The 26,942-nt window shown below is 44.1% G+C and overlaps 1 protein-coding gene across 3 annotated transcripts; it reads left to right on the top strand.

Moving 5' to 3' along the window:
- The first annotated feature begins 220 nt into the window (after positions 1 to 220).
- Positions 221 to 26,231, top strand: CPXM1 (carboxypeptidase X, M14 family member 1). 3 transcript variants are annotated; one of them, XM_042470665.1, is made up of 14 exons: positions 221 to 625; positions 5,358 to 5,456; positions 10,959 to 11,068; positions 11,948 to 12,087; positions 12,747 to 12,831; positions 15,526 to 15,676; positions 17,153 to 17,241; positions 18,574 to 18,697; positions 19,039 to 19,235; positions 20,754 to 20,933; positions 21,518 to 21,815; positions 22,749 to 22,888; positions 24,707 to 24,809; positions 25,265 to 26,231. In XM_042470665.1, exons 1-14 carry the CDS (start codon positions 277 to 279, stop codon positions 25,525 to 25,527), a joined length of 2,328 nt encoding a protein of 775 aa, XP_042326599.1. In that variant the 5' UTR covers positions 221 to 276; the 3' UTR covers positions 25,528 to 26,231. The 3 variants fall into 3 exon arrangements, with proteins under 3 accessions (XP_042326599.1, XP_042326600.1, XP_042326601.1); XM_042470666.1 differs by lacking the exon at positions 5,358 to 5,456; XM_042470667.1 differs by lacking the exon at positions 24,707 to 24,809 and having other exon boundaries at positions 25,265 to 25,439.
- The last annotated feature ends 711 nt before the right edge of the window (positions 26,232 to 26,942 follow it).

The following is a 26,942-nucleotide window of genomic DNA, read 5'->3' as shown; positions in this document are numbered from 1 at the left end:
TGAAACATTGACCATTTTGGATGTGAAGTTGCTGGAGCAAACCAAGAAGAACTGAAAAGGAAAGGAGCCAAGTGCTGGGTTTTTGTTTTGTTTTCCCTGGGTCACAGCTATTCTGGACAATGTGGTACATGTATGGAAATGGCATGGAATGCAAGAGGGGAAGGCTGCTTATAAAGGCACAGGGGCTGATGCAGAAGTATCAAGAAGGCAGAGGAAGGAGGCAGAGGCTGATCCTCCAGCTGGAGTGTTTTGCTTGGCCTGCCTTCTCTGTCCAAAATGCTGGCTCTTTGGGTTGCTTTCCTCGTCCTCTTCTGCCATGCAGCCTGGTCCCCTTCAGTGGATGGAGCCCCCCACACTGCCACCCCCAAAACTCTGCCCAAGAAGCCTTCCAGCACCACTGCCAGCCAGGGCACAGCTCTGCCCAGAGTTGCATCCACCATCACTGCCTCCCCTTCCACTTCCAAGAGCCAACAGGTCAGGGGCACAGTCAACCCCAGGACCACCTTTCCAGCCACTCTGAAGACCACAATGAGCCCCAGTCTCCGAAAGGGCTTGGAAGAGCCCCTTACCACCACCAGCACCAAGTGGACACAGCTCTCCACGGCGAAGGCGGCTGACAAGAAAGGTACCATTTTGGCACAGGAGCATCAGTGGTGGATGCGTGGGTGTCTGTGGCCCTGTGACTTGAGCTTTGCTAGCAATGTTGCAGGGAGTGCATGGGGATGTATTTATTTGTTTAAGTGTGCACTTGAGGGGGGGGGATGTGCAGTTGGAAATCTGATCATGTGTATTTGGAAAAAAAATGGAAAGGAAAGTAAACACTAAGCTTATTAAGACTATAGTTTTTTTGTGGGTTTTTCGGGCTCTGTGGCCATGTCCTAGAAGAGTTTATTCCTGACGTTTCGCCTGCATCTGTGGCTGGCATCTTCAGAGAAAATCTTATTAAGACTGATTCTGCACTACAAAAATAATACAGTTTGGCACTGCTTTAACTGCCATGGTTGAATGTGATGGGATTCTGGGATGTATAGTTTTGTAGGTTCACTTTAGGGTCACCGTAAATTGGAAAAGACTTGAGGCACACTACAACCACAAATTCTTCTGACAACACAACAGTCAAGGTCCCATAGGATGTAGCCATGGTTGTTAAAGCAGTACCAAACTGCATTATTTCTACAGTGCAGATTCAGCCTAAGGCTGATCCAGTTATCAAGGAGAAAGAGTGTAAACATATACTCACAGAGTTACATGATAACTGCATAATGCCACCTCATTAGTAAATCGTGACATTGTAGAACTGATTATGCCAAAACCTATTGTGTGTAATGTGCACATGCATGCATAATGTGCGTTGCACATCAGATGTTGCAATGTGTGATACACAGTGTGCAGTGGGACTGCATATGCAACTCTGCTTGCAAAGGCTTGAACTGAATATGGCCATGGTGTATTGGACAAAAATGTCCAGCTGCTTCTGTAGGGGAACGTACTCCTATGAAAGTCACCAACGGGATTCTGGCCAGTGGGTTTATTGAACACCTAGACAATGTTCACTAAGCTAGGCATTCTGTTTCCAACCAAACTGCCCAAATTTTATTTAAACTCCTTCCCCCTTTACCCTCGTTTTTCCCACCTTCATCTGTGGGCAAGTAACCTTTTGGTTGCTTCCTTGGAAATGACTTTGGAGAACAGGTTAAGTTGGAATCCCAAAATCCAGACTACTCCAAAATTCAAAATTGTCCACATGGGTAGCTGAGATAGTGACACCTTTGTTTTCTGGTGGTTCAATGTATACAAACTTTGTTTCATGCACACAGTTATTAAAAATACTGTGTATAAATTTTTTTCAAGCTATGTGTATAAGGTGTATGCAAAACATAAATGAATTTCATGTTTAGATATGAATCCCATCTCCAAGACATCGCATTGTGTGTGTGTATGCCTTCAGGTAGTTTCTGATTTATGACAATGCTAAGGTGACCCTATCATGGGGTTTTCTTGGCATGATTTGTTCGGAGGTTTACTATTGCCTTCCCTTGAGGCTGAGAGCATGTGAGTTGCCCAATGTCACCTAGTGAGTTTCATAGCTGAGCGGGAATCGAACCCTGGTCTCCAGCATCAATAGCCAACACTAAACCACTACACCTTGCTGGCTCCTCATATCTCATGAATATGCAAATATTCCAAAATCTTAACAACTCCAAAATCCCAAACACTTTTGGTCCCAAACATTTTAAATAACGGAAACTCAACCTGAACCTTTGTTTTGGTGCCTTGGGCCGCCCTTGGACCCCGCATTTCTTTTCACCTGGGGACAGAGTTGTGCAGTTCGAAGTTGTGCAGAGTTGTGCAGTTATTTAAAAATAATAAACTGAGCTGTAAGTCAACATGACCTCATCACAGTGTAGATATCAGCATGTGGAGATACGTCGCAACAGCACTACGCAACCCACACACAGAAAAGCAACATTGCACCACACGTGTCAGTGACTGGCTGCTGTTGTGCAATGTGAAACCACAATATGCACTCCATGACTTTCTTGTGAATAAAACTGCACTTTGATGATGTCAGCAAACTACATCTTTGGCACTATGGCTGATGTGTAGCACAGTTTATGCACGTGTAGCTCACTAGCAGCATGCAAGCCCTGCTGGTGTAACAAAAGGCCATGCATCAGTTTTTCTAAAATAGGAGATTATCGCACTCCCTTTCTCTCCAGCCTCAGCAAGGGCTGAAACTTTTAAAAACAGGTGTTATCGCACACCTCTGTGCCCAGTCCAGAGGCTTTGCTTACCCGATCTTGGCATCCCGTACCCAATCTGTACTTCTCTGGCACTTTTTGAAAGAACGTGAGTTTCTTTCAAATTTTAATAATAATAATGATGATGAATTTATTTCTTACCCATCTCTTCCTAAGGTTCAAGGCAGGGCACAAAACAGATTAGAACACCTAAAACCATTTTAACACCTTTAATCAAAACACATCAACCTAGAACACATTAAAAGTATCCAATATAAAATTTAAAACATATCAATTTAAAATCTATAGTTTATAATCTACTGTATTTGCCTGCTGGAAGAGATAGGTCTTTAATGCTGTTTTAGACAACATGTTTAGCTGTCCAATTTCTCCCAGCAGGTTATTCCACAATTTAGGGGAGGCTGATGAAAAAGTCCTCTGGGTGACAGTTGCCAGTCTAGTCCTGGTCAATTGAAGTAAATGTCCCACAGAGGACCTGATTGTAGGGGACAGATTATATGGGAGGAGGCAATCTCATAGGTAACCTAGACCCTAACCCAGTGATGGTGAACCTTTTTGAGGCCGAGTGCCCAAACTGCAACCCAAAACCCACTTATTTATTGCAAAGTGCCATGTTCCTATGGCTTTCTAGTAACAAACTCTGGTAAACTCTCTGCTGGGACGATGGCACATGTGCCCACAAAGAGGGCTCTGAGTGCCACCTCTGGCACGCATGCCATAGGTTCACCATCACTCCCTAACCTGTAGGGCTTTAAAGGTAAGAACCAACATTGTACTTTGCCTGCAAACTAAATGGCAGCCGGTGGAGTGGTTTTAATATCGGTATGATATGCTCATTCTTAGATGTCCCAGCGATCAATCTGGCTGCCATGTTTTGAACTGATTGAAATTTCCAAACTTGGTACAAAGGTAGCCCAATTTACAACACATTGCAAAAGTTGAGCCTTGAGATTACCAGCATGTGCATTGCTATCTTAACTCTTCCAGTTCTAGGAAGGGGCGCAGTTGGCGTATCAGCCAAAGAGGACAATAAACACTCCTGGCTGAAGTATCTATCTGGGATGACATTTGGCGAGATGGATCCAGGAGACTCCCAGCTGCAAATATAGACTTTCAAGGGAAGCGAAACCCAGCTTTGATTCTTGAGATGGAAGGGGTGCAAGTCAGTTTTTCCTACTCAGAGCATCAAGTCAACTCTCCTGCCGATAACTACATATTAAAATCACTCCACTAGCTGCCAGTTAGTTTCTGGGCAAAGTACATGGTTTAAAGCCTACATGGTTTGGGTCCAGGTTACTACAGGATCTTCTGTCCCACCCTTAGCCTCCTTAGGAAAGCCTTGCATCGTGCAGGTTTCTTGTAGGCTCCCACGCTGCAGCTGGAGATCCAGATTGACATCGCTTTGCTCTGCATTTCAGCTCCTTGCTCAACTCAGAGGTGGAAGGAAAGCGGCTGGAATTGATGGAGCCGAGCCAAACCAACACAGAGGGATCACTGTTTCAGGGGAGCAGGGCTTTTGCATCCTGTTCCACAGCATGTTAATGGGCCTGCTGTGATGCAATGTGGGAGGGAGTGCGAGTTCTGGTCGAGGAAGAAGAGAAACCAGTTCCTCTATTAGTCTGCGGGGAGGAATGGCGCTAAGGAGAACTTCATCCAAGAGGTGCTTCCCATGTTGCCAACCCTCTTGCAAAGAATGCTAGGTCAAAAATGATGGAGAATCATCCAGACTCTGAGGCTCAGACCTAGGGGCAGTACTTCGTGGGGTCATTACATGTTGTTGTTGTTGTTGTTGTTGTTGCGTGCCTTCAACATTAGGAAGAACACACCCTCAGTTGAAAGGGTTGGCGGGGACAGATTTGGAGGGATGTCATATTGAGGATGGAGGAAGTTTCTTTTCTGCTGCCTGTCTGTTTCATTCAACATTCCTGCTTTCCTTGAACTGAGCATATCTTCAAAAGCTAACAATCTAGCACCTAAGGGCATCTCATCTCCATCTGCAATGCATGCTTCCCCTCCTCAACACCACCACACACCTTCTGTGGGTGTTTTGTGCTTTGTGTTCCTGCCATCTCTCCAGCCTCATTGAATCATAGGAGTTTCTCACACGAAGGAGATCGGGAGATTATCCCGTGAATATCTCGGGAAAATTGCGTAATTACGGAAAATGATTTCACACGTACAAAACCCGCCATTAAAATGGTCTCAAAGAAGCATTAACATGCATCTTTTTACTTTCAGGATTTCAGCAACAATGCGTTTCCAAATTTCGATTTGTGCAATTGCATGCGATAATCATTTGCACAATTACTCGCCATTTTCGCTTTACTTGCAGGGTGCTTTAAATACGCTTTAATCTTTCTTTAATTCCAAAATTATACCCCAGTGTGATAAAACTCCTATAGAGGTGGAAGAGACCTCAAGGGTCATCCAGTCCATTGCTCTGCATTCTCGTCTCTGGAGCAGCAAGAAACAAGCTTGCTCCATCCTCAATCAGACAGCCTTCCAAATCTGTCCCTAGCCAAACCTTTCACTATTACATTTGCCCAGAGAAGGAAGAAACAATGACCTGTTTCTGTGCTTTTTGCTTTCCTCCAGCCTTGAAAAAAACTGTCCGGGTGAAAGTAATCAAGAAAAAGGTCCTGAAGAAGAAAACCAAGCCTTCCATCCAGGAAATAATGGCAAAAAAGGCATCAGGTACATACTTGGACTCTCGTCCCACCATTATGGGAGTTGCTGGAAGAGACGGGCTGTGCCCCGAAACCTCCCATTCGGGTCTCAGCACAGCTACACATTTGTTCCATAACACAAGCACCCAATCTGTAGCTGCACTGAGACCCAAATTAAGAGCTTTCCAGATGCTTTGGACTACAGCACCCATCTTCCCCAAACAACACATCTGGGGGGCTCTGGAGGCAGCATTGAGGGAGGCTTACACAAGATATATGCTGCATCTGCAATGCAGAATTAATGCAGCTGAACACTGCTTTGACTGCCGTGGCCCCATTTTGTGAACTCCTGGGATTTGTAGTTTGTAGTGGCACCAGAGCTCTTGGACAGAGAAGGCTAACTCTCACCAAACTACAAATCTTAGGATTCCACAGCGTTGGTCCATGGCTATTAAAGCGGCATCAAATTACAGTGTATGTCTGATGTACATCCCGCAGTACACCAACACTCTTTGGCAAAGGAGGAGAAAGCCCTTGTATAACTACAGATCCCAGGATTCTGTAGGATGGAGCCATGGCAGTTAAAGTGGTGTGAAACTTCATTAATTCTGCATTGTAGCTGCACCCTTAATGGGAGCTCTTTGGCCCTCAAAGAATTTTGGATTCCAGGTGTATGCAAGGTGCTGTTCCAAAGAGTATTTGGTGCAGTGAATTTCCAGTCAGCCTCCTTTCTAACTTGGGTTGTGTGAATGGTCCCTTTCTCTGTGCTTCACATTCAGTGAAAACCATCCATCTCTCGCCCCCATTTCCAACCAGCCAACTTAAAAATGCAGACCTTTTGCCTGGCTCTGCCAGGGGCCCAGGGAGGAATTGTCCTGCCAACATTTGGCCTGGCCGCAGCGCCAGGAGAACAAACAAATGCAAACCTCTTAGTGCCACATTAAACCTCAAAAGCCCAAGGAAAAATAACAAGAGCCAGCTTTCCAAGAATAACCCAAGGAAGTCCAAGCAAAGGCTTCCAGGACTTTGGAAATCCAAGGTCCCCTTTATGTAAAAAAGAGAAATAAGAGGGCACTACAGTGCCAGTGTGTCTTAATGCAAGGCCTGTTTTGTACAGAGGGGCACAGAAGGAACCCAGGCAAGAGAGTCTGCGTGAGTTTTAGACCTTGAAAAAGTCCATTGTGTTGGACTACAGCTCCCAGAACACTAGCAAGCCCAAAAATGGATTTTCCTATGGTGAAATCTGTAGTATTTAAGGGCTCTGTCAAAATGCTTAAGAGTTGGACTCGTGATTGCTTTGTTGTCGTTGTATGCCTTCAAGTCATTTCTGACTTATGGTGTTTTCAAGTCCACTCTGACTTATGATAAACCTCTCCTACTGTTATCTTAGTGAAATTTCTTTGGAACTTTTCTTGGCACCAGAGTTTTGGCGACCAACCCAACCCTCTGCCATGCAAAAATACACAACTAAAACACTCTTCCAAAATCCCCATCCAACCTCTATTTAAAGACCTCCAAAGAAGGAGAACCCATCATGACTTGGATGAAAGAACAGAGGGCATGCTCATCAAATCTGCAGATGACACAAAATTAGGATTATCAGCTAATGCCCCAGAGGAGAGGATCAAGATTCAAAATCACCTGAATAGAATAGAAAGCTGGGCTAAAATTAACAAAATGAATTTCAACATGGAGAAATGTAATGGGCTACACTTAGGCAGAAAAAATGAAATGCATAGATATAGGATGAGGGACACCTGGCTTAAGGAGATTTATACATGTGAAAGGGATCTAGGAGTCCAAGTAGACCACAAGTTGAACATGAGTCAACAGTGTTAAGGGCAGCTAAAAAGGCCAATGTGATTTTAGGCTGCATCAATAAAAATATCGTGTCTAGATCATTGAAAGTAATAGTGCCACTCTATTTTGCTCTGGTCAGGCCCCACCTGGAATATTGTGTCCAGTTCAGGGCAACACAATTCAAAAAGTATGTGGAGAAACTGGAGCCATGAGTCCAAAGGAGGGCAACTAAAATGGTGAAGGGTCTGGATACCATAAAGCCTTATGAGGAGAGAGTTAGGGAGCTCTGTATGTTTAGCCTGGAGAAGAGAAGGTTAAGAGGGGATATGATAACCCTGTTTAAATCTTTGAACGGATGTCATATTGAGGAGGGAACAAGCTTCTTTTCTGCTGCTCCAGAGAATAGGACACAATGGATGCAAGCTAAAGGAAAAGAGATTCCACCTCAACATGAGGAAGAATTTCCTGAGAGTAAGGGCTGTTTGACAGTGGAACACACTCCTTCCTTGGAAAATGATAGCGTCTCATTCTTTGGAGGTTTTTAAACAGAGGCTGAATGTTCATTTGTTGGGGGTGCTTGGATTGTGTATTCCTGCATGGCAGATCAGGCTTTGACTGGATGGCCCTCAGGGTCTCTCCCAGCTCCATCATTCTATGATTCTATTTTCACCTTTGGAGGCAGTTCACTGTCAGCTAGTTCTTTCAGTAAAGATGTTTAGTCCTAACGTTTAAGCAGAATCCCTTTTCTTGTAACGTGAGAAGCTGCTTCTGCCTTATTCCCCAGATGTGCTTGTTCTGCAGAATTCCTCTAACATCTGCTGTAGGGAAAGGGATTAGGGGCCCCAGAAAAGCTGTCTCCTGCCAGTGTCCTCCCAGAGCGCTTGGCTAAACTTCTCATTCCTTCTCTGCCCAGGATTTCTCTGTCTGGTGCCCTGACTCAGGCAAGACTCATGTGAGAAACAGCTGTGTGGTTTCCACTTCCTATGACAATTGAAGTGGGGCTTGCAGTTCGGATCTCTTTCCATTTCCATGTAGAGTGCTGTTGTTGTTGTTGTTAACAGCTGTCAAGTCAGCCTCAACTTGTGGTGGCCCTATGAATGAGAGACCTCCAAGTCACCCCATCATCCACAGCACTGCTCAGTTCTTGCAGACTGCAGGCTTTCTTGATTGAATCTATCCATCTGAAGTTCAGTTTTCCTCTTTTCCTGCTGCCTTCTGTCTTCGTAAGCACTATTGTCTTTTCTTATGAATCATGTCTTCTCATGTATGTCCAAAGTACATACAAAGGAAATCAGTTTAGTCATCTTTGGTTTCTAGGGAGCGTTCAGGCTTGATTTGTTCTAGGAACCATTAATTGGTCTTTTTAGCCATCTATAGTGTCTGCAGAACTCCTCTCCAGCCCCACATTTCCAATGAACTGATTGTCATCCTTTCTTCACTGTCCAGCTTTCACAGCCATACCTAGAAATGGGAATTGCAATGGTCTGACAGCGAGCCTACAATGAGCTTAACTTTAGTATTCAAATATATATCTTGACGCTGCAGGACCTTGCCTGGTTCCTTCATAGCTGCCCTTCCAAGGTTCTGAAAGGATCTGCCGCTGGGAATAGACCAAGGGACCAAAGGGTTCAGATAAAAAAAGCCCTGCCTCCATGTCATATGATTGCTTTTGTTAAAAGGGATTCATCACTAATAGAACTCATATCTAATTGTGGTTAGACCTTGCAAATGGAGTTTATCACACGGGACGGATCAGATCCCATGCAGAAACTGGATTTAAGACTGGAAAAACCTGCAAAAGCAGGTAGCTTTTCAGATGACATTCGGAGTTAAGAAAGAAGAAAAGACCCACAAAAGTGGGTTGTTTTTCAGACGACGTTAGCCTTAATGAGAATTAATGCAACATTAGCCCAAACAGAAACTAGACAAAACCCACTCCTTTTTACTTTCGGAAAATGTCACATTAATGTCACATTAACCCCATTGTGCATGAAAAACTACCCACTTTTGTGGGTTTTCTTCCTGTTTTTAAATCCCGTTTCCGCACGGGATTTTTGCAGTTTGCCCCCATGTGATAAACTCCAGTGTTACTTTGGGGGAGAACTTTAGGAATTGCCAAGCATGAAAGTAACTATCCCAAGCTTTTGAGAAGTGTTATGAGACAGAACAACTGTGAGGCTGCAGGATATCTTGACAACTATTGATACTACACCTGCCTGAACATCAGTGCCATGAAATAAGCCAAGCCCTCAGGATAAATATTATGAATGAAGGTTGTTGTGCCGTGCATTTGGTTTTAAAGCTGCAGGGTTGCCAACTCTTTAACTGCCAAGGGCTCCTGCGCTTTCAAAAGCGCCTGACGCGCTATAATTTTCCTGGCATGGAAGAGAAGAGAAGCAGAAAGCTTCCTCAGATGAATTTCTGATTTTGCTGAGCTTTTAAAAATCTGGAAGCAATGCCAGTTGGCAAGTTTGCCACCCAGAACCAGGAGGGCTGGAGCCGCCGGAGGCCTTGCTCTCAACCACAAAAATCCAACACGGCCAGATTTTTTCAGTCCTTTCAGCCAGCTAATTTTATATTTTATTTTTTTAATGGTACAACAGCTTTATATTTACAGTCGGCAAAATAGGGCAAGCGAGGGCCTACTTTGCAGGGTTGTTGTGAGAGCGGATGCAAATACAGAAAAAAGGAAAGGAAATGAAACTGAGCAGCTGAAATCTGAAGTTACAAGCGCTGGCTGAAAGTTCCTCCTCTTTACAGCTTCAAAGGATATACAAATTTTGGATTTCTACACATCGGAGGGGGATTCTGGGAGTTGTAGTCCAAAAGTGTAACTATGTCAGGCTCTGTGGAGAAGGTGTGTTGGACTGCAACTCCCATTATCTCTAGCCAGCAAAATCAGTGATGAGGGGTGATGGGAACTCCATTCTTCATGGTCCTCTTTCTTTGGCATCCACCAACCTCCCTAGATGAGTGGCAACATGGTGTAGTGGTTTGAGCATTGGACTATGACACTGGAGAACAGGGTTCGAATCGGCCATAAAACCCACTGGATGACCTTGGGGAAGTCACACTCTCACAGCCTTAGAGGATGGCAATGACAAACCTCCTCTGAAGAAACCTGCCAAAAAAAGTCCCAATATAGAACCTATCCTGGGGTTTTCTTTAGAGGGGGCTTGGCTTTGCCATCCTCTGAGGCTGAGAGAGTGTGACTTAGGGTTGCCATAAGTCAGAAATGACTTCAAGGCATACAGTAATAACATCTGTGGGTATGAACCCACTTACGCTCACCATCAGCTTAGCTTGAGTTGTGAAAGCCATTGTGGCACACTGGTTTCAGCATTGGACTATGACTCTGGAGAACAGGGTTCGAATCCCCACTCGGCCATGAAACCCACTGGCCTTGGGCAAGTCACACTGTCTCAGCCTTGGAGGATGTCAATGGCAAACCCCTTCTGAAGAAATCTTGCCAAGAAAACCCCACTTTAGGGTCAGCATAAGTCAGGAAAACTGGAAGGCACATAACAACAGCAACAACAACAAGCCTCCCTGGAAACTTTTGCACCAGCCAACATTGATGTAAAGATGCCAGAAAATAAATGTTTGCTTCTTCTTAGGGGAGACCAGGTAACTCAAAGAAGAAAGGAAAGGACTTGAATAATTTGCTGGTCTTGTTTTGCTCCCTGTCTCACCCTTTTCCCCATCCTCTTCCTCCACCTTCTCAATCCAGAATGCCCTCCGCTAGGACTGGAGTCCCTAAGGATACGGGACTCCCAGCTGCGTGCCTCCAGCAGCAAACGCGACGGACTCGGTCCCCACCGTGGACGCCTCAACATCCAGGTGAAGCCTGCCTTGCCCTGTCCTCATTCACTATTATGGGGAGCTAAGCTTGGGACCTGTGTCTCTTGCCTTTCCTTTCCATCAGTGGCATCACCAGGGGAGGGTGGGAGGTGTAGATTGCATTGGGTGAAATGTCCCTTTCACGCACCCCATGAAAACGGAGGCTTGCGCATATTCAAGCCCCATATCAGAATGCATAAAGAATGAAATACTGAAAACCAAAAATGATAAAGGCAAATTTACAGAAGTTTGTTAGCATAAATATTTAAGATGCATTACACAAAGGATCTACGGGAAGTCAAAACAGACCTTCACGATAACTTTATGATATTCTTACTTAAAATAAGTGGTTATACCATGATACGCTCAAGTGCAAATACTGTAAGATGAGTTCATGGGGTTTTTTAAATGAAAATAAAGTTATTTTGTGGGTTTTTCGGGTTATGTGGCCATGGTCTAGGAGAGTTTCTTCCTGACGTTTCACCAGCATCTGCTAGAACATGGCCACATAGCCTGAAAAGCCCACAAAAACTATGGATGCTGGCCATGAAAGCCTTCAACTTCATAATGAAAATAAGGTTCTTTTAAAATAGAATAAAAAAGAATTCTGGGAATTGTAGTTGGTTGTGGCACCAGAGGTAACCAACCACAGTTCCCAGAATTACATAGCATTGAGCCAGAGCAGTTATAGTGGTGTCAAATCAGAGTATTTCTGCAGTGCAGTTGAGGTGACCATCTGCCTAAATCTGTAGATGAGTCAAGCAATTATCCCAGTGACCCATTTGCTGATGCACCTATCTTCTCACCAAAATCCTCCTTCCACTGGAACCACATCCAGTTGTGCTAATTTCCTAAACCTGTGTGTTTGTGTTCCTCTAGTCTGGCATCCACGATGGCGATTTCTACGATGGCGGCTGGTGTGCCAGGCACAAGGACAAGAAACAATGGCTGGAGTTTGATGCCCAGCGGGTGACACGTTTCACTGGGATCATCACTCAAGGGCTGAACTCCATCTGGACGTAAGTGCCCAGGAGTGGCTGTCATGGGGAATCTGTTTTGGGGTTTAGTCAGAACTTGAAAGATTTTCTCTGTTGGGGAAATCCCAACAGTAAAAAGATGCATGATGTTTCTTTGTGACCACTTTAATGGTGGGTTTTGTGCAATATCATGTGAAATCATTTGTCGTAATTGCATGATTTTTCTGGGATATTCACTAGATAAATTCCCGATCGCCTTCGTGTGATAAACTCCTAGGAATCTATGCTTGTGGTTACATATGAATTCCTGACAGTAAGAGCTGTTCAACAGTGGAAGATGGTGTCCTGGGGAGTGGGGGCGTCTCCTTCTTTGGAGGTTTTCAAACAGGCGGAATCGCCATTTGTCACAGCGAGGGCTTGGATAGTGTATTCCTGCATGGCAGAATGGGGTTGGACTGGATAGTCCTTGGTTTCTCTTCCTATTCTGTAATTTTGTAAACCTGTGATTCTTTGGAAACCCACTGGATGGCTTTAGGTCAGACCCTCTCAGCTTCAGAGGAGGACAATGGCAAGCCCCCTCTGAACAAATCTTGTCAATAAAAAAAGGTCACCTTAGGGTTGACATATGTCAAAAACAACTTGAAGGAACATAAAACCAAGATTCCCAATGGTTCAAGCTTCTTCTTTTTCCCCCCCGCCAGGTATGACTGGGTGACCTCTTACAAGATCCAGTTCAGCAATGACACCCATCGCTGGCAGCCTTGCAAGAATGGGAGTGAAGAGGTGGTGAGTTCAGGGGGGGACTCAATGCATCAATGGGGATTCAATGCAAGATGCCAGTTCTGACCAGAAGGAATTATTGGCATGTGGGACAAGCTGGCATTGAGGGTCCTTTCATGCTCCCCAGTCACAGCGCTATGGACCCATTTTGGGTAGCAACAGAGAAATAGTACTCTCAGAGTCTGGAGAAGGAAGGAAGCAAGCAAGCAAGCTCTCTTGGGACCACATACTCGATGAACCAACTAAGGTTTTAGTGGATTAACTGGTGGGGTTGTGGGTTACGAATGCACTTGCCTATTTTAAAGGCTGTTTTTACCATGCATTGTGTAATAATAGAACATTCTTAGTATATATAGTATTACATTCAGGTTGAGTCTCCCTTATTTGGAATTCCAAAAAACTGAAATATTCTGAAATCCAAAATTATGGGTGGCTGAGACAGTGACATCTTTGCTTTCTGAGGGTTCAATGGACATAACGTTGCACAAACTTGCACAAAATTATTTAAAATAGTGCGTATAAAATGATCTTTGGGCTATGTATAAGGTATATACAAAACACAAATGAATGTCATGTTTAGACTTGGGTCCCATCTCCAAGATATCTCATTAGGTATATGCAAATATTCCAAAATCTAAAGAAAATCCAAAGTATTTCTGGTCCCAAGCATTTCAGAGAAGGGAGACTTGTAATAATGTTCTTGACGGTGACTTTTCTTTCCAACTAAGATATCCTTAGGTACTACTTTGACAGGACTCTGGAAGAAAAGGGTTTGAAACCCCACCATGGAAACCCACTGGATGGTCTTGGGCAGGTCACACTCTCTCAGCCTCAGAGGAAGGCAATGCCAACCTCCTCTGAACAAATCTTGTCAAGAAAACCTTAGTAAACGATTTTCACGGGGTCATTCCCACTACAATTTACCCCGAATTGCAGATCGGGGTATATGACCCTTGTTCCCACTTGTAATGACTTCAAGGCATACAGCAACCACCACTTTGACTTTCCCTTGGAAACCATGAATATAGAAAAAATAATTTTTAATGCTCTTACTGTTAAAGTTGACTTTCTCACAATCCCTAATTCTTTCCAAATTCTGGAAGCATTGCCTATGAATGGCCAATCTTACATAGTCCAAAGTATAAAATTGGGAGCAGGGAGAATAACGCACCATCCTTCCATTCCCCCTTTCCCACCCTGCCGGGCTGCAGTTCCTCCCTTAATAAGAATAAAATAACAATATAAACAGTGCAGCTAAGCTGGATCTTGGCACCCCGCAGGATAAAATCAACAATTCAAGGTACCATAGGGTTGCGTCAAGCCAACCAAGGGGACATTAACAGCTTCTGCCATTCTTGCCAAGGGAAACTCAGTGCCTGTCTGCAACCCAACAACTCTATTTTGCTTCCTCTTAGAGTAGTAGCCAGACATGATGCCCTTAATAAGCCCTTGCAGAAATTGGGTACAGGCACGATCATAGCAGGTCATTGGTTCTTGCTATCTCCATCTTGACACATAGGCCTTTTGCCCCCTGCTTTGACCACTGATCCCTGCTTCAGACATAACACAGCGGGCAGGACAAATGGTAACCCACCCAGAGAAGGAGATGAAGGGTGAGGGTGTTGGAGGAATGACAGCAAGGTCAATGCTGATTTTAGGAATCTAGGGGTGTGTCTACAGTGTAGAAATAATCCAGTTTGACACCAATTTAGCTGCCATGGCTCCATCCTACAGAATTCTGAGATTTGTAGTTTGGTGAGGTGCCAGAACCTTTATGGGGAGAGAAGGCAAAAGACCTTGCAAAACTACAAATCCTAGGATTCCCACAGATGGAACTAGAGCACTTAAAGTAGTATCAAACTACATTATTTCTACACTGTAGATGCACCCTAGGCTACCTCCACGATCACAGCAAGAAAAAGACTCCAACAACCTCCAAAGCAGCACCTTCCACTGCCAAACAGCTCTCACTGTCAGCAAGTTCTTCCTAATTTTTAAGCAGAATCTCTTTTCCTGGAGCTTGCATCCATTGCTCCGTGTCCTCTTCTCTGGAGCAGCAGAAAACAAGCTTGCTCCATCCTCAATATGACAACCCTTTAAATATTTAGGCACAGTTATCATGTCACCCCCTAACCATCTCTTCTTCAGTCTAAACATACTCAGCTCCATAAGCTTCTCCTCGTAGGGCATAGTTTCCACTGAACATTCATCTGTTTCTGAGATTTATATCCTGCTTATTATTGAATGAGCCCTGAGTAAGATGCAAGGCTCTCTTCTTCTCTATTCCATTCCAACCCTGCAAGGTAGGTCAAGCTGAGAGACCCTGCATCACCCAGTGAGTTTCACATATTGGTGTGGAGTAGAACTGGGATCTCCTAATTCACTATCCAACACTCTCCACTCGACCACAATCTCTCACTTAGGCTGCATCTTCAATGAAGAAATAATGCAATTTGACATCACTTTAACAGTCATGGCTCCACTGTACAGAATCCTGGGATTTGTAGTTTCTTGTGACACCAGAGCTCTACAACAGAGAAGGCTAAATATCTCACAAAACTACAAATCACAGAAGTCCATGGCATTGAACCATGGCAGTTAAAGCAGTGTCAAACTGCATTAATTCTGCCCAGAATCGGACTCTGTTTTTGACATATCAGTTTGTGTTCATCTGATTTTGTTCTCTTTCTCTTGAATTAGGTATTCCCTGGAAATAAAGACCCTGAGACCCCAGTCCTCAACCTGTTTCCCGTCCCAGTGGTGGCTCGGTACCTCCGTATTAACCCTCAAACCTGGTTTGAGAATGGGACCATTTGCCTTAGGATGGAGGTCCTGGGTTGTTCTGTGCCAGGTAAGTCCTTGCAACTGAACCTTGCTTTTCATTGAGCACAACCTACATCACACCCACAAACATTTCACAGATTAAAACTGGGATGCATGTAGCTGCGCAACATCAGCATTTGCTCAAGACGGTCGTCAAAGAAAGAATTTAGTAGTGGTAATAATAATAATAATAATAATAATAATAATAATAATAATACAAGAAAGATGTAGATAAGTTATGCAAAGTAGGAGAGAGTAACTGAAGTAATGAAAGAATGCAGATGAAGTTACAAGAAACAAGGCGAATGCAAAGTTGGGGAGTGCAATGATAGGGTTAGGACAGGGGAGCGATCCCGTCCCTATCCTGTCTGCGTATGATAATCTCCTGAATCTCAAACAAGACTGATATTTGAGGCTGCCTTAGCAGGTTCACATTTAAGGCAAAACATGCCCCAAAGCAGTTTCTGGGATTAAGGTGTAGTTTTTAGAAGGGAATAATGGAACTGGAAATCAGCAAATGGTTGGGCAATCGCCTTGAATGTCCCTGGTTTGGACTTCTGTTCATGTGTAAAGACCAGGTCTATGGCCCACCATCACTTCTATTATGAACTGGATTATATAGATTCTGATCTTGATGGATCCCACCCAGCTAAGTGCCTTGGCTTCTCCTATGCTGAGCCTGGCAGATCTCCGCATCACAGCTAGTTTCCTGACCTCTTAGCTACCTGCCTAAAACATCCTTTCTGATATTGATTTGATATCTGAAAAGACGGGGTGTGGAGGGGGGCTAGACCTTGGGGTAACATTGGGAAAGGCAAAATTCTGCCCCTTCTTCTTCTCTTCCCCCTTCTGAGTTAATGGTGTGCAAACTACTTTTGCAGATTGAACTCAGTGTGCAGCAACTGAAACAAGTCAAGATGAAGGGTGAAAGTGGGGCCAAGGCAGAACTAGATTAAAATCTAAGGAATTTAAGAACGTACCGTATATACTCAACTATAAGTCTACCTCATATACAAGTTGAGGACAGATTTTGGGGCCAAAATGATGGATTTTGATACAGCCCATGGATAAGTTAAGGGTAAAGCTTAGGGGCATGTAACAGGTGATCTAAAGGATGAAGCAAAGGAAAACAATGCCAAAGAGCTTGCAAAATTCCATCAGGAATAAGTGTTTTTGCTCACTCTAAAGGTTGGTGCCTCCAGGACAGATCATGCTCTTGTCTTTCACCAGGGAATGGTTCTTTTTTTAATATTGTATATAATAGTTAAAATACATCACTTACTTTGACCCATGGATAAGTTGGCTCAGGTTTTTCTGGTCCACTTTTTTGACTAAAATTTCTAGACTTATACATGAGTATATACAGTAAACTTAAGAACTTAACGTTAAGAACTTAAAGGACTAAAGAACTTCAAACCAAAAAATGAAAGAACTTTAAAAACTAAAATAAAAACACATTTACAAAAGTTTACTTTCAACTTTCTTCTCCCTTTCTTCTTTCCAGACCCCAATAACATCTATTTGTGGGATGATCTGCCGGTGACCAATGATAAACTAGATTTCCGGCATCACAACTACAAAGACATGAGGAAGGTATGGCACTTCTGCAGCTTTGAAAAAAGGACAAGGAAGGAAACATGATCCAGAATCCCAAAATTCTAGCACTTTTCTCTTGTCTCTTCTTCTGGGATTCAACGATAGAAGCTTGGTTGGCCTCTAATTTCAGACTGACATCCAAAATTCTGGATTGCCAGACCTCAGGATGTATATTCATTTCATTTGTGTACATGTGTCTGTGTGTTTCTCATTTGTTAGCCTTTATGTTTTCTCTTTAAATATCATGCGCTCTGCCGCTGTGGCTGGCACATAACACAGGCCTGAAAAAACACTTTTTTGCATTAACACTTTGTTTCTAAAAAAACCCAACAACGTATATGCTGTTTTTACAGAAATTTGGCTTTTTAAATCCAAAAATGACCTCAGACTTGCTCCATCACATACAGCTTTTTCACAACTTGCCTTGAAGTATCTGTGTTGAAAATATACGATGGCATAAAATGACCCTGCAAAGAATTATCCTGAAGAGAGTAAGAAAGGGGTTAAAATCTCCTAATAGACTTTCAAAACACTTTAAGGGTGCATCTACACTGTGGAAATAATGCCATTTGACCCCAATTTAACTGCCTTGGCTCCTTCCTACAGAATCCTGGGATTTGTAGTTTGGAGGCTAAAAACCTTAGAAAAGTATAACTCCCAGGATTCCATAGGATGGTGCTATGTCACTTAAAGTGGTGTCAAACTGCATTATTTCTACAGTGTAGATGCACTCTAAGAAAAGGATTAAAATCTTCTAACAGACTTTCAAAGCATTTTAATTAGCTGATATGAAACACAAAATTCTGTTTGCAAGCCTTAAAGAAATTCCACTGGAACATCATGGTTCACACTTAATCAAAGCTGAGTAACAACTGAATTGAAAAATATACAGCATTTATGAAAGACCTGTATGTGGGATGGCATTCCTCTTGTGGTTTTCATATTCCCCCATAAATATATTAAATTCAGCTACAATATTGAAATTTTTCACCAGAGGCTTATGCAATGTATCATCATGTTTAATAATACCAATAATACCCCTTGTAAGATCCCATAGGGTCTTCCCAAGGTCTCAGGTTTGGGCCCCGAAATCTCAGGGCTTTGGATACATCCGACCTGGCAACTCTATCTGAACAAAGGGATAATGGGCCATGCCAGCCCCTAAGGACTCCTTTGCAATTTTTGTTGGGCTCTTCCAGCTTAATTTGCACAGAGAAATGCTTCTGGAAGGTACAATTTAAAAGAAGGTTGACTCACCTTCGACTCTTGCAGAGACCAGGAAAGTGATGGAAATGTAGCAACTGATGTGTGAAATTTCCCTTTTTGTAGCTGATGAAGAAAGTGAACGATGCATGCCCCAACATCACTCGGGTGTACAGCATTGGAAAGAGCTACCTGGGCCTGAAAATGTACGTCATGGAGATTTCGGACAACCCTGGGCAGCATGAAGTAGGTCAGTGATAACCAAGCAGCCCTGTTCCAGTCAATTCTGCAAAAATAGCAATTCGGCAGATGCCTCTGTTTTGGTCGTCTTAATAAATTATGCCATACTAGATACTATTTCGGACTACAATTTTCAGAATCCCGCAACCAGCAGGCAGGCTGAGAGATTATGGGGGTTGTATCCAAAAAAGTAACTTTCCCCCAGCTCTAATAACCACTCTACCACAAAGAGAGGCTTGAGCGCTGGTATTTCTCCTTTAGCAAAGGAAAGGATAGACTAAAGAAGGTGCCAAGAGTACTATCCAGAAAGCCTACCTTGGTGCTCTTTCTCAACCTTTTTCCGCCTCGCAGGGGAGCCGGAGTTCCGCTATGTGGCCGGCATGCATGGCAATGAAGCACTTGGACGGGAGCTTCTGCTCAACCTGATGGAATACCTCTGCCATGAATACAAACAGGGCAACCCTCGCATCCAGAGGCTGGTCACTGAGACCCGGATCCATCTCTTACCTTCCATGAACCCGGATGGCTACGAGACGGCTTACAAGCTGGTGGGTTGAATAGAGTCACCCGGGGGTTAGAGACTATCTGTTTGTTTGTTTGTTTGTTTGTTTCATTTGTATGCCGCCTTTCTTCCAGAATGGATCTAAGACAGCCAACACATAAAAACATTTTTTTTAAATTGCAATAAAATTTAAAACAATTAAAATCATCTGAGAACAGTATAAAATCACATAAACGTATACAAAATTTAAAAGCATGACTTGAAGGAGAACTCACTGGAGCTTGGAAAAATTATTCTTATTCTTCTTATTATTATCTCCCTGGCCTGAGTCCTGCAGGTTGATCCCAGGTGAAAAGCAGTGGGGTCCTTGGTTTGCGTCCCCCGGTGCAGTAACTCATGGTTTAATCCCCGCTATTAACCTCCTCCCATATCGCACCATACAGAATCCTTACTAATGTGTTTTTCTGCTAATGTTACTTGTCAGTCGTAATTCCCGTGTATCATTGAATGTCAGTCATGGTAATAGTTGTGACGTAAAACACCTAGCACCATTAAAATTAGATGTTTAAATTACAATATAATATGCACAGAATAAATGTGTTTACATAGACTTGGGCCCTAAACAGACTGGCGATAAACACCAGCATCAGGGCAGAGTGGGCGTGTGGCAACCACACACCACATGCCCCAACTCTGCCCCATGCCAGTGTGACGCCATGCACCCCACTACATGGCAGGAGGCATCACAGCATTCCTTTGGCGCAGTGTGTACACACACTGCAGCAAAGGAGCGCCGAAAAGCCACAGCACTGGCAGCTAAGGTGCTCTTTATGTGGCGCAAAAAGGAGCCACGTTTTACAGCTTCTTTGTGTGCCATGGACCTGCCGGGTTGGGGGCATGGCGTGTGGTTGTCGCCTTCCTGATCTAGCAAGGAAAGGGGAGGTGTCCTGCCAGCCCTTAGAATAGGGGTCATTTGTAAAGCCTCATAGTTTCATGAGGTTAAAATGAAAATTTAGTAAAATGTCATGTTTTTAAAGAAAATTATGAAAATTAAAAAGTATTTTTCACCCTTTTAAATTTAATGTTTAAGGTTTAATTTTAAAAAAAAAAACACCTTGGGGTCCTTCCTTTCTCCACCCACTAAGCCTCACCCCACTCATACCATCCCTTCAGCATTTAATGGCACACAGGCAAATGCCACAGCCCGTTTCTGCCATAAAGCAGATGTTTGAGGAGCAGTGGTTTCACCCCAACTTGGAGTGTCACCTGGTACATCCACACCCCTTGCACCCCCCTAGTGATAGCCACTACCCTTGGTATCTGCTTGGGTTTGGTTCCAGGAACCCCCCTCCCCATGGATACCAACATCTATGGGTACCCAAGTCCCATTATATACAATGACATAGTAAAATGGTGTCGCTTATGGAAAGAAGGAAGGAAGGTGCAAGACAAGAAGACTGGTGGGAGCCAAGAATGCACTGTGAGAATAAAGGCAGGAGATCAAGATTTGTGTCAAGCTTGCAATGATCCATGCAGTCACATCACTTCTCTCCTCCCTGGGCAGGGCTCTGAGCTGTCCGGCTGGGCCATGGGCCGGTGGACGTATGAAGGCATCGACCTCAACCACAACTTCGCAGACCTCAACACTGCCCTGTGGGATGCAGAGGACAACGACATGGTGCCCCACAAGTTCCCCAACCACTACATCCCTATCCCAGAGTTCTACACATTTGCTAATGCCACGGTGAGTTCGGTACAGCCAGGAAAATCCTGGTAGCCAGCAAATTGATGACTTCGGTTATTCCAGATTTCTGGGGATGCATCTACACTGTAAAAATAATCCAACTTGACACCAACGACTATAGCTCCAGCCTACAGAATCCTGAGATTTCTAGTTTGGTGAGGCACCAGTCCTCTTTGGCAGAGAAAGCTAGTGACATGGTAAAACTACAAATCCGCAGATTTCATGGGGGGGGGGTCATTAACATGTTGTTTTTACTGCGACTATGCAAATAATCTCTCTTACATATTCGCAATTTGTTGTTCACACTATAGAACTGCATCTCTTAACATCTTTGCGATTTCGATTGCTCATAGGTGTCAGCACTTGAATAAAGATGGAGTCAGTGATGCAAATGTGTTCGAAACATGTTCAAGACATGCAGAGTTTTAGCCCACATTCATTACATGGAGGCATTTCTTTCTCCATTTGCTCCAACATGGCTGCTTATGTTGTTTGGCTTGGCTTGAGCGGGGAGGGTAAAAAAGTGAAAACAATCTATCATTATTTTTTTCCTGATGTCCTCCTTCTCCCTCTCTGTCTCTCAGGTGGCCCCAGAAACTCGGGCCGTCATAAGCTGGATGCAGCGCTACCCGTTCATGCTCAGTGCCAACCTGCACGGAGGGGAGCTGGTGGTAACGTATCCTTTCGACATGACGCGCACCTACTGGAAAGCCCAAGAGCTCACGCCCACAGCCGACGACGCCGTTTTCCGCTGGCTCGCCACTGTTTACGCCACCTCGAACCTGGCCATGCTGGATGATGACCGTCGGCTGTGCCACTATGACGACTTCATGCGGGAAGGGAACATCATCAACGGGGCCAACTGGCACACCGTGCCTGGAAGTAAGCAGACTCCCGTAGTGATTCCTGACATCTGGAATGAAGGGATGAAATTTAATCTGAAATTTAAATGAGGAATTCAAGTTGCCAAGCCCTTGCCACATAAAAGGTTGAGCAATGAGGCATAGTGGTTTGAGCATTGGGCTAAAACTCTGAAGACCAGAGTTTGCTTCCCAGCTCGGCCATGAAACCTACTGGGTGACCTTAGGCAAGTCACACACCCTCAGAGGATTATTATTATGTGAAGTTGAAGGCTTTCATGGCCAGCATCCATAGTTTTTGGGGTTTTTTGAGCTATGTGGCCATGTTCTAGAAGAGTTTATTCCTGATGTTCTGCTGGCATCTGTCGTTGGCATCTTCAGAGAATGCTGGCGTGGAAGAGAGTGGAGTATATATCAGGGTTTTCCCCAGCAGACAATGGACCACTAACTAAGCAAACACCAATCCTCCTTGCATGGCCTCACACCCTGAGTCCTTGCCATTCAATAACAGAACAATACACAGATAAACATGGAAATCACTGCTCCCAACCCAGGGTCACACAATATAGATATAGATACAGGTATAGATATAGGTATAGGGAATTTTGCCAACACAGCTCATAGCTAGTTAGGTGGAAGGAAGCAGAAGCGTGACCTCACCTGGATAACCCTGCCAGAAGACATTGGTCTTTAATGCTCTTTTAAAGTCAGGCAGCATATTCAGCTGTCAAATCTGTTCCAGCAGCTCTTTCAGCAGGCTCTGGGAAGCTGAAGAAAAAGTCCCCTAGCAGACAGTTGCCAACCTAGTCCTGGATGACTGGAGTAAATGTCCGCCAGAGGACCCAAGTCTATGGGGGGAAGGATTATATGGGAGGAAGCTGTTGAGGGTCTGCGTTGGGATTAAACCATCCCTTGCTCTGTGTTGTTGCCAGTGGTCTCTCCTTTCCCACCTCAGGTATGAACGACTTCAGCTATCTTCACACAAACTGCTTTGAGATCACAGTTGAATTGTCTTGCGACAAGTTCCCTCACGAGTCGGAGCTGCCCCGAGAATGGGAGAACAACAAGGAATCTCTCTTGCTCTACATGGAGCAGGTAGGAGGAATGGCTGGAGCTTTGAGGATCAGATTGCCACCATCCTGGGCATCTGGAGGTGCAAGATGGCCATATGTCCTCCTTTTCCAGGACATGCCCTACATTGAAACCTTCTGTCCAGGAGGAATTCCAAAACATCCTCCATTTTGAGCATGACTAAAAAGCCCATTAACTAACATTTGCTGTTTCCCTTGGCGAAATGTGTCTCCTTGGCAGACTGTCCTTGCTACAAATTGGAAGATAGGCTGGATCCTTCTAAAGTTTATTTTCCTATAAGGAGCAGCAAGCATGACTTGCACCCAGAGCCCAGGGCGCCTTTGTTCCTCAGAGAGGAAAAGGACAGCAAATGTGTTAGGCAATGGGCTGCTTCAAGACATTATGCAGAGGGGTTTTCCCCCCTTAATTTCAGCACAGTGGACCTATGAAAGGAATAATTTAAACGTAGGTTTGGTCAACAGTTTGTAGGCACTAAAGTACAATTTTAAGCATTTGCCTTGCTCTGAGTTCTATAAGTGACCTTGGCAACTCCTTCAGGGAGAAAGGCGGGATAGAAATTGAATAAATGATAAATAAAATAATAACAAGGTGACCTTGGGTAAGTTACACTCTCTCAGCCTCAGGGGATAGCAATGGTAAATCCCCACTGAAGAAACTTCCCAAGAAAACCCCATAAGTTGGAAAGAACTTGAAAGCACACAGCAAGAACACATATGTAATATCGCTCTGAATAAGCCCAAAGAAATGAATTTATATTAGTGTTTTTAGCTTGCATAGTGTCCTACATTTTTCTTAAACATCCTGCATTTTGCGTTGTCTTTCGGGGTTAAGAGATCTGGTCACCTCTGGAGATGACCCATTCTTGCTGTGAAATTTTCAGCTCAGAGGCTGCAGGTAGCCTTCCAGGCTATTTTTGCATCCCCCAAATCCAGTGGATCACCGTTTTCTGGCCAAAAACCAAAAACAATAATGAGTGACCTCTTCTGGATTCATCCTGGAGTCGGAAATAACCTTTAAAAAGGGTCACAGCATACCCCTGCATTGTTTAATTTGGGTTTTCATTTGGCATTTAGCAAAGATTTGAAACTGCAGAAATAATCCAGTTTGAGACTGCTTTAACTGCCCCAGCTCAGTGCTAGGGAACCTTGGCAATTGCACCAGAGCTCTCTGACAGAGAATGTCTCACAATACAACAGTTTTCAGAACTCCCTAGCATTGAGCCAGGGCAGTTAAGGCAGTCTCAAACTGCATTATTTCTGCAGTGTGTTTTCGACGAAAGTATCTGGGGACCACAAAGGGTTCTGAGGAAGAAAATTGGCCCCTGGACCTGCTGATGTTGACCAAATGGGATCAGAGTTTCTTGTTCATTCTTCCCACCATATTTCTGGCTGTATCCATGCCTTAGAATTTTACCTGGCAGAAGAGAATGCTAAGAGGTGATATGATAGCCCTGTATAAGTATTTGAAGGGGTGTCACATTGAGGAGGGAGAAAGCTTGTTTTCTGCTGCTCCAGAGACTAGAACACAGAACAATGGATGCAAGCTCCAGGAAAAGAGGTTTCACCTCAACATTAGGAGGAACTTCCTAACAGTAAGAGCTGTTTGATAGTGGAACTGGAATGCACAACCATGGAGTGTAATGGAGCCTCCTTGCTTAGAGGTTTTTAAACAGAGGCTGGATGGCCATCTGTCGAGTATGATTTGATTGAGAGTTCTTGCATGGCAGAATGGGGTTGAACTGGATGGCCATTGGGGTCTCTTGCAACTCTAAGATACTATGATTCCCTTACAGTAATGCACTAACCCAACATATCCTTACAGACCCGCAGGGGAATTAAGGGGATAGTCCGAGACAAAGACACCGAGGAAGGCATTGCAGATGCCATCATTTCGGTAGACGGCATCAACCATGACATCAGGACAGGTAAAATAAAACCCAATCTGTCCATTTTGTGTCCCATTGGCAGGGTGTTATCCAAAGGAAGGCGGGCTGGGGGATCCCCACCATACCAGCATCTCTTAAAAGTTGGGTAATTTGTTTAGCTCAGGAAGCATATTAGAGGCTGGATAACTTGAGGATTATTTGCACCTGTGTATACCAGTACTAACTGAGAAGGACTCAAATTTGGGTGAATCACAAACGTTTTTATTCAGAAATATGCAAGAGTTCAACCAAAGGTATGATAGTACCACCTTAGTAATTCAGTAATTCAAGGGTGATAAATCCCATCCTGGAGAGGTGACCATGGAAAGCGGGATTTGACTCAGACTGGGGTCTAACAACTACTGAGAAAACAACCAAGAAAAATCAAAGAAGAAAGTGCAAAGATAGGCTTACTGTGCAACAAAAATGTCCGTCTTTTCTTCACTATCCCACAGCTTTTGACGGTGACTACTGGCGTCTGCTGAACCCGGGAGAGTATGAGGTCACGGCTGCGGCTGAGGGCTACCACCCTGTTACCCGGAACTGCCGGGTCTCTTACGAGGACAACCCTACTATCTGCGACTTTCGCCTGACCAAGACTCCCAAGCAGCGGCTGCGGGAAATCCTGTCCAAAGGCGGAAAGGTCCCCAAGGACTTAGTTTTGCGCCTGCGTCAGCTTCGGCTGCGCAAACTGCGAGCCCAGAGACGGGCCCAGTGAGTGGCAAAGTACTTACCCAGAATTTCTCCAGTGCAATGAAAGTGGCATTGGGAGCCTCCTCCCCTTATCGCAGCAGCTTCCTTCCTCAAACTGAGCAGACATGCCAATGGTCAACAAATAATGATTCCTATACTTTGGGAAAAAGCAGGAACAGTTGTGCACAGGTTGAATCCAATTTCTCTAATTCTTTGCATCCCATCCAAAACTGCTGCCTCTCTCTGCAAGTAGTTGCGAACTCCTAGTAGTAGCTGCTGCTTACTGGAAGAAGAGAGATGGCATCATTTTAGACAGTGAAAATGCAGCTGGTCTGGGCTCCAAGTGGAAAGAAAAGAAGGTCCATCCCATCTGTGCGCACACTTGCATTTCTTTTTCACTCCAGGATGGTGATGGGTGATGAATTAAACAGGCAAAACATTACATCCCCACTGCTAAATGTAGGATTTTCATCCCTGTCCCTTTTTAAGAGTCGCCTTGAAAGGTATATGCTCTTATGTTGTGGCTACTCTTTTGATATTAGCGCTTTGTTGTAAAAGGAATACCTACCAAAATGCGCCAGCCCTATCCATCATTTGTTCTATCCACCAATTCAAGCATCCATGGTTTGCTAATATTTCAAATATATACAAATTCCCAAAAGCGAACCTTGATTTTGCCATTTGGTAAAAGGAATGCCATCTTACTGTGCCATTGTATACAATGGGACTTAAGCACCCATGGATTTTGGTATTCATGGGGGATCCTGCAACTGAACCCCAGTGGATACCAAGGGACCTCTCTAAACATCAGGCTTCACCTGCACTGCAGAAATAATCCAGTTTGACTCCACTTTAACTGGCGTGGCTCAATGCTATGGAGTTCTGGAAACTAGTTTTGTAGGACATTTAGCCTTCTGTGTCACAGAGCAATGGTGTCATACCAAAGTACAGTTCGTAGAATCCCATAGCATTAAGCCACAGCAGTTAAAATGGTGTCAAATTGCATTATTTCTCCAGTGCAAATGCAGCCTTAAAGAGGCAGGGACTCTCTTGGGGACTAAACCGAAACAAAGCTGAAAACCGCACAAAGCCCTTCCTTAAAACAATTCTTCATTGAGAGCCCAGTGCAATCTTCTAGTGCTCTGCGTCTGACAATAAATGTTGCATCCTGGCTAGTAATTTCTGATCTCAAATCATGCCCCAAACAAAGTGGCACAATTGCACATTTGAAGACCAGATACCCAGAATAACACTAGTATCTCTTTGCAAAATTCAGCCTTCCCCAGACCCTTTGTATTAGGAGTTTATCACACTAGGGCTAATTTCGGCATTAAATAGAGATTAAAGCGCATTTAAAGCATCCCGCAAATAAAGTGAAAATAGCAAGTAATTGCATGAATGATTATCACATGCAGTTGCACAAATAAAATGATATTGGAA

The sequence above is a fragment of the Sceloporus undulatus genome, chromosome 5 (assembly GCF_019175285.1).
Source record: "Sceloporus undulatus isolate JIND9_A2432 ecotype Alabama chromosome 5, SceUnd_v1.1, whole genome shotgun sequence".
Lineage (NCBI taxonomy): Eukaryota > Metazoa > Chordata > Lepidosauria > Squamata > Phrynosomatidae > Sceloporus > Sceloporus undulatus.
The sequence above is the reverse complement of the archived record's forward strand: the minus strand, read 5'-3'. Positions and strand labels throughout refer to the sequence as shown.

Excerpts from the sequence above, each read along its gene's own strand:
- CPXM1 (XM_042470665.1), top strand. The coding sequence starts at position 277 with ATGCTGGCTCTTTGGGTTGCTTTCCTCGTCCTCTTCTGCCATGCAGCC. Across the intron at positions 5,457-10,958 it reads AATGGCAAAAAAGGCATCAG|AATGCCCTCCGCTAGGACTG; the intron begins GTACATACTTGG and ends TTCTCAATCCAG. Across the intron at positions 17,242-18,573 it reads ACTACAAAGACATGAGGAAG|CTGATGAAGAAAGTGAACGA; the intron begins GTATGGCACTTC and ends CCCTTTTTGTAG.